Source organism: Hipposideros armiger, unplaced genomic scaffold, assembly GCF_001890085.2.
Source record: "Hipposideros armiger isolate ML-2016 unplaced genomic scaffold, ASM189008v1 scaffold_176, whole genome shotgun sequence".
Taxonomy (NCBI): domain Eukaryota; kingdom Metazoa; phylum Chordata; class Mammalia; order Chiroptera; family Hipposideridae; genus Hipposideros; species Hipposideros armiger.
Genome location: NW_017731526.1, coordinates 1,814,863 through 1,822,941, shown reverse-complemented (window position 1 = coordinate 1,822,941; position 8,079 = coordinate 1,814,863). Strand labels below are relative to the sequence as shown.

The 8,079-nt window shown below is 34.5% G+C and overlaps 1 protein-coding gene across 1 annotated transcript in view; it reads right to left on the bottom strand.

Moving 5' to 3' along the window:
- The window catches only part of SPICE1 (spindle and centriole associated protein 1), a 63,873-nt gene that overhangs the window by 46,275 nt on the left and 9,519 nt on the right, over window positions 1–8,079 (bottom strand). Inside the window, exons 2-3 of the mRNA XM_019652226.1 lie at window positions 4,696–4,794; window positions 1,945–1,992 (exon numbers count right to left, since the gene is read on the bottom strand). Coding sequence (XP_019507771.1) covers window positions 1,945–1,992; window positions 4,696–4,794 — 147 coding nt within the window. The remainder of the gene's footprint in view (window positions 1–1,944; window positions 1,993–4,695; window positions 4,795–8,079) is intronic.

Below are 8,079 nucleotides of genomic sequence, written 5' to 3'. Positions count from 1 at the left end.
GTATGATAAATGAAGCAATTATATAAAGTTTTAATATCATTATATCTGTGTAAAGAGTATATGGGAGTGCTTTATAATTTTGTCTGCGCTTTCCCTTGAGTTTGAAATTTTCATAATAAAAATTAAGTCAGTCGAGTGTCACTATTATCCTCAACAAACATTTAATGAGTATCTATCTGGATTAAGATTACTAGGTCCACAAAGACATAGAAGATATGGTTCCAATCCCTTAGAAGCACTAATAATCTGCTCAGGGTGACTGGGATATACATATAAAGGTCAACAACATGTATTAGATGGCATATACTCAATGACTTATGTAGGTAGTAAGTACAATAATTCAGAAGAGATACCACAGGTTGGGCAGCGTCAAAAAGTAGGACTTCAAACTTACTACAAAGCTATAATACTCAAGACAGTGTGGTGCTGGCATAAGGATAAGCATGTATATCAGTGAAACTACTGTACCAGAAGCAATGTGTGACACGGAGCCTTTCCATTGTGATCAACAAATATGGTGAATGCTGCTGTTGAATGCCATCCAAAGGAAAGGCAGGGATCTTCAATATGCGGAGCGGTGCATCGAACCTTAATAACAGTGTGACAAGTTTCAACTTGTTCAGTGTAGTCAGTCTGGTATGAGCTACGATTGAGAGAAGGTGTGTTTTAAAGTGTGCTATAAATCATCCGCCATCATGACAATGCTGTGTCACACATCGCTTCTGGTATACAGCAATTTCTGTCAAATAAAAACATTATGGTGTGCCCTCAACCACCTTATTCACTGGGTCTGGCACCGTGCGACTTCTGGCTCTTTCCCAAAGTCAAAATGATTCAGGACATCGAGGCAGCCATGACAGCGCGAATAAAGACACTCATGAACGAGGACTTCCAGAACTGCTTCAGAAAGTTGCAATAATGATGGGATAAGTGTGTTCAAAGTGAGGGGGAGTATTTTGAGAGGAATTATGGCAATGTGTCTTTTACTTGAATAAATTTTTTTATTTAAATATTCACCATATTGTAAAGTAAGTTTTATTTAAAGTTTTATTTAAACATTCACCTCGTAAAGTAAGATTTGGACAGGTTGGCCGGCCGAGTGGCTCATTTGGTTAAGAGCACAAGCTCTGAGCAACAGGTCACTGGTTCGATTCCCACATGGTCCAGTGAGCTGCACCCGACCTGAGCTGCCGCTGAGCTGCCAACAAGCAGCCGGATGACAACTGGACTTGTGCTGAGCTAGCTGCACACTCCACTACCAAGATTGAAGGACAACAACTTGGCTGTTTCCCTTCCCCAATTTCCCACCGCTGTTCCCCTTCCTCAATTCCCCAATAAAATCTTTAAAAAAAAAGATTTGGAAAGGTAGAGAAGGTAGGGAAACTGTTTCAAGTAAGGAAAATAGCATGAATTGGGGCTCAAATACGGAACTACATATGGCCTGTTCATTACTACATTAACTAGACCAGTATGTTTGTATAGAAAAGTAATAGTAAATAATGCTGAAGATATCTGTAGATAAGAAAAGATAATAGATGTACACAGGGCAATACTGCACTAGACAGACTTGAAATGTAAAACAAACCTAGGGCCGGCCAAGTGGCTCAGTGGTTAAGAGCTCACTCAAAAGTTTGAGCTCTGAGCAATAGCGGTTCGAGTCCCGGCCTGAGCTGCGCTGCCGCTGAGCTGCCAACAGGTGGCAGGATGGCTCAGCTAAAAAAACAAAACAAAATAAACCTAAATGATATTCTAATACATACTAATTGATATTCTTAGGTAGAATCAGGAAGTCCAGAAGACATGTTTTTTTATTTTATATAGACACGAGCAAGATTGAATATAACTGAACAACTTCCAAGAAGTACTTTCAGTTTCTATTCTGAAGTAAGAAACTGAATATCAAATAAAACATTGAACAATCTTAGCTTTTGATATTAAACTTACCAGATCTTCAGGAGTTGCCCGATGAACTGTTAGATCATTCACAGTATTCTGCAAAAAAGATAAATTTTCTTTAAAGAAAAAAAAAGGTTTCATATAAAATATTAGTCTTTACTGGATTTTTAAAAATATGACTTTTAAAGTTTACTCAGTTTCTTTCAGTAATTTTCTTAAAAGAAAAATTCTCTTTAGACTAAGTTAAAAAGCTATTTGAAATCAGTATTTATTTTTTTATAAGATTTCTTTTCATTTTTTTCAAAGGCTGCCTTTCGTTAGTTTAAACTTCTGTACCTTTTTTCTTTTATATGCCAGATGGATCTGTTAAAAGACTATATTTAATAATGTATGCTACCCTCCAAGAAACTTTTGTTTGAAGAATTAAGGGGTTTGATCATCACATTTTAGGAAGATAAAATTTCTATTTTAAATTGAAATACAATTTTTATATTTTTATATAATATATAAAATAAATGTATGTATTTAAATTAAAGTAAAATATTAGTTTCATTATTCAAACTTCTCACCAAATTTTTTTCACATTTCTCAGAAAGTTTTATCATGCCTATCAACAGATATTATTCATCTGTGTGTATTTAGGTATGAGTTTGTACTGGATTTTAATGGCTGGAAACGAATTCAAAATCCTGGGACCAAAAAAACTTTTCTTTCCAGGAACCAGTATTCTCAATTTAAATGTTAATATGGATTATTTTTAGGTGTCTTATAGAAAATAACCAACTATTTTTAGGTGTCTTAAAGAAAATAAGGACTCAAAATTCACTAAGCAGGCATACATTATATTAAAACAATGAATAAAACAAGGTAGTATATAATTCAAATGAGTATTGGCTAAAGTTGTAGTTTTCAAATGGTATTCCATGGAAAGAGGCACTTCTAAAGATTCCTAAAAGATAAACTGTGATCACTATAGAGAGGCGCAATTTGTGACCACGCAAACACTGTAAGCATAGAGCCTATCATAATAAGAGATGAAGTCTGTATAATTTCATAAAATGTGAAAATAGTCACTTAAGTAAAAAGGCGCAAAATCAACATGGCAGGGCTCCCACACGGCTCCACTCCAGGAGGTACCTTTAATATTCTAGTCTGCGTAAACCGTATCCCCTTGGAGTTGTGCAGTGCATCGCCTTACCCAGACAACTTTCAGTAGCAGCCCTGCTGTTTGGCCCTTTCTGAAATTATTTCAGCCATTTCACTATACAGATTGGGTAAGGCAGAAAGTAAAACAAGTCAGAGTTTTACTTCTAAGAGAAATATAGAGAGCTGAGTCTGTGAAACAGCTTTTGATACATTATTCAAAGGCTTAACTTTTCCTCCATAGTTTATATTTAGCTCAAGGTGTTTCTATACTAAAACTGTTATTCCTCTCACATTGATTTAGAAAAGTACAAGATGCAACTATAAGATTATGAGAATTGTTTTTAGTAATCATAATAGAATTCAGGCATATGTGATATGCTTGGAATTAGTTCTCATGGGAAAAAAATATGATTTCATTAATAATACTGCCACTTAAAACTATTTCCTCTTGAAATTGCCTTTAAATCTAATTTACAAGCCATTTCAGAAAACATTTCACTGTTCTTATCAAAACAGCATTATTCAGTTTGATTTCTCCTCTTTCATTTACCATTCACTCCAAATGACTTGTAGCTACTTTCAAGTTCAGTCTACCTTCAAAACACAAAGATTTCTCCAGCACTGGAGATAATAAAAAGTAAATGAGAAATGTTCTGATGCCATTTCAAACGATGGGTTTCCATTATCTTTTCAGCAAAAGAAGCATATCAGGATAAATACTGAACTTCAGAGTAATCTCTCAGAAGAGGACAATACTTACGTTATCATGTGCACTTTTTTTCCTTTTAATTGGTTTCACTCTGATTAAACCACACCCTTAGAATCACACCCTTATAATATTTTATAGCCAATCAAGCAATTTAAACACAGAGAAATCCCTGTCCCACTTCCAAAGGCCATCAGTTTGTCCAGGAAAACTGGCAAAAATGGTTAGTCACAACCCAGAAGATTGCAAGTCTAAAAGAATCCTGAGGTCCAAACTAGTCCCTGGCTAGTTACTCCCCACAACAGAATGGACAGGCACGGAAAGTCTCATGGTCCAAACCCAAGTACCAGGCTACAAAAACTAAAAACCCCCTTGGTAACACCACCAGGCAGTATTTAGGGTAGAAGCCATGGATCATGTCCCAGGTACTTGAGACTTGTTTTGTACCTTAAGACAACCTTTGTACTGAAAGTGACCGACCTCTGGAGGTAAGCAACAATTTGAGGGGTAAGAGGGCAAAGATCACCCACTTTTTCAGCCAAAAATGCCACTCACATGATTATGGCATCATTGGTTGCTATGGGAAAATCTAAAAAAGTACCCAAAAAATTCAGATGTCAATGACACAGGTCAGTTAGAGTGGCCTTAAAGCAGTGAATTCTCAAAGTGGAGGTGGGGGGAATTTTTTAAAACACACTCCCCACCCCCTTAAAATTCCAGTTCTTCAAAGGAAGTAGAGATTATAGCCTCAACACATGTATTCTAAAAAAAAAAACAAAAAAAAACCCCAAAAGGATTCTGCTCTTCCCTCCAAGACTTAGGATGTAACATGCCCAGAAACCCATCCCACATACTGAGCCCCATCCAGAGCACTGTTCACTGTTCAGGGTGACTAGGGCCATTCCTCAGAGTAATGTTACATTGCCGATTATCCCCCATAGACTTACATCCCATTCTTGCTTCACTGACGATTTCTTCTTCTTTATTTTCAGTGCTTTCCTTCCTCCACCCCGGGGACTGTAACGGTTCACTCTGACAAACGACATCTAGGAAAAATAATCATATCAAAATTTTAAAATATAAGACGAACTAGTAATTAGGCATCACCAGAGTGGGAAAAGGGGATCCAGGAAACTTAATTTTAAAACATCAGAAGAAAACTTTAAGCATAATGAAAGGAACGGGCTACCAAAATACTTGGTTCTTTCACTTCACAATAAAAAATTGATACTGATAACTATGATAAGAGGGGTTTCAAAGCAATAACATGTATATTTGTTTAATTAAAAACTCTAGGAATGCAGAAATTATTACCTAAAGCAGAGCACTAGGAAAGTAATCATAAGCTTTGTTATCAATTATATAAATTCACAATTAACCTAGAAAATGTAAGTCACATACTAACAGTATGAATGCAAAAGGGGGAGGGCAAAAGAGAACTGGAGTTCTTTTTTAAGCACTTTTAACACTCAAATCACTACCAGATACATATGCACTTACCTTAAATAAACGTGGCTAAATTTTAGAGAATAAATGAGTTATACCATTTCTAGTATATTTTTCACATAGTACTAAATGGGGGTGATTACTGATACTAAACTAAAATTTGGAAATTGCCAACATTTGCTCAGCACTCTAAAAATAGCAATGCTAAGGATAGTGGAGTAAACATTATACAAAGTAAGAAAAAGACTCATAGTCCCTAAACACTAGGAGATAGATAGATAGATAGATAGATAGATAGATAGATAGATATCTCAATACATATACATGACTCCTATTCCAGAACCACTTTATACACCTAACTAATTACAGAACTTTCCATCTAACCCCCTTACTCCAAAATTATCCTAAAACAAAGACTCTAGTATTTTCCTTAAGTGCATTTTTTTTTAAAATCATTTAGTCTACTGTAATAAAAGTGCCTAAATCTAAGTGTTTCTCAAGAGTTTACCTCAATCCTCTTTGCCATCTGTCCTATCTCACTCTTATCAATCACATTTACACATTAAACATGGATCTAATTTCAGAGTTTACAATCCAGCAAAGGAGGTAAATCACATACAACTTAGAAAATAACACTTAAGTTTTATGATGATGCTAATGCTGATAGTGACAATGGTGACAATGGTAGTGATAATGATGGCACTAGCTAACACATACTGAGTGCTTCTACAAACCAGTGCTGTTTAAACATATTTAAACTTCCCACATATTATCTCCTTTAATCTTCACAATATCACCATGAAATACTTACTATTTATTACTCATTTTAAAGGTGAGAAATATAAGGGACAAAGAGTTAACCAACTGTGAAGGTCACACAGTAAGTGCCAGAGCCATAAATACCATTTTTAAAGATATGGAGTGAAACAGAAGTCCAAAAGAAACCACTACATTTATGATCAGTTTATATTCAACACGGGTGCCAAGAAACAATTCAATGGGAAAGCTTTTCAATAAATGGTGCTGGGACAACTGGATAGCCTTATGAAAAAGAATGAATAAGAAACAAAATAATAATCTCAAAGAGATATCTGTACTCCCATGTTCATTCACTGCAACATTATTCATAATAGCCAAGGTATAGCAACAACCTAAGTGTCCTTCAACAGATGAATGAAAAAAAAAAATTGTGATCTATATAGAGAGATACAGATATAGATATATAATGGAATATTATTCAGTCTTAAAAAAAAAAAGAAGGAAATACTGCCATTTATTTGTGACAACATGGATGGACCTTGAGGGCATTCTAAGTAAAATAAGTCAGACAAAGACAAATACATATGTTCTCACTTAAACATGGAATCTAGAATTCATAGAGAACAAATTGGTAGTTGCCATAGGTGGGGGGTGTGGGTGGGAAAAAGGTAAAGGTTGTCAAACTTCCTGTTACAAGATTAATAAATCCTGGAATGCAATGCACAGCTCAGTAACTATAAGCAATACCGTATTGCATATTTGAAACTTGCTAAGAAAGATTTTAAATGTTCTCATCACAAGAAAAAAAATTGTAACTATGTGTGGTAATGTAAACTTACTATGTTCACTATATATATATATATATATATATATATATATATATATATATATATATATAAAATCTCAAATCATTATGTTGTATACTTAAAACTAATTCATGTTATATGTCAATTACATCTCAATAAAAAAATATTTTCCTACCCAAAAAAAAGAATGAAGTAGGACACCTACCTCACAACATATATAAAAATTACTTAAAATGAAATCACAGACTTAAATGTAAGAGCTAAAAGTACAAAATACCTAGGAGAAAACATAAGCATTAATCTTCATGAACCTTGGATTAAGCAATGGTTTCTTAGATATGACAACAAAAACACAAGCAACCAAAGAAAAAAATAAACTGGAACCCATCAAAATTAAAACTTTTGTACTCCAAAGGACATCATCAAGAAAATGAGAAGACAGCCAAAAGAATGGGAGAAAATATTTGCAAATCACATATCTCATAAGGGACTTGTATCCAGAATATATAAAGAACTCTTACAACTCAATAATAAAAACACAAATAATCCGTTTTTTTAAATGGCTAAGGGATTTGAATAGACATTTCTCCAAAAAAGACACCACAAATGACCAATATGAACAGGTACATGAAAAGATGCTCAAAAGCATTGGTCATTAGGGAAACGCAAATCAAAACCATAATGAGATACCACCTCACACTCACTAGAATGTTTATATAATCAAAAAGATGGAAACAAGCATTGGTGAGAATGTGGAGAAATTGGCATCTTCATATATTGTTAGTGGGAATGTAAAATGGCGTAGCCACTTTGTAAAAACAGTTATGCAATTCCAGAAAAATTTAAACACAGAGTTACCACATGACCCAGCAATTCTAGTCCTAGGTAAATACCCAAAAGAAATGAAAACGTATGTCCACGCAAAAACTTGTACATGAATGTTTATAGCAGCATTATTCTTAACAGACAAAAAAATGGAAACATCCAAAATGTTCACCAACTGATGGATAAGTGAAATATGGTATATTCATACAACAGGATGTTATTTGGCAATAATGGAATGAAGTACTGATATATGCTATAACATGGATGAACCTTGAGAATATTATGCTAAGAGAAAGAATCCAGACACCAAAGGCCATATATTGTATGATTTACAAGAAATATGCAGAAAAGACAAATCCATAGAGACATAAAGTAGATTAGTGGTTGCTGGGTCTGAAGGGAGGAGGGAATAGAGAATGACTGATAATGGACACAGGATTTCTTTTGGGAGTGATAAAAATGTTCTGGAATTAGTGGTGATGGTGGCACAACTGC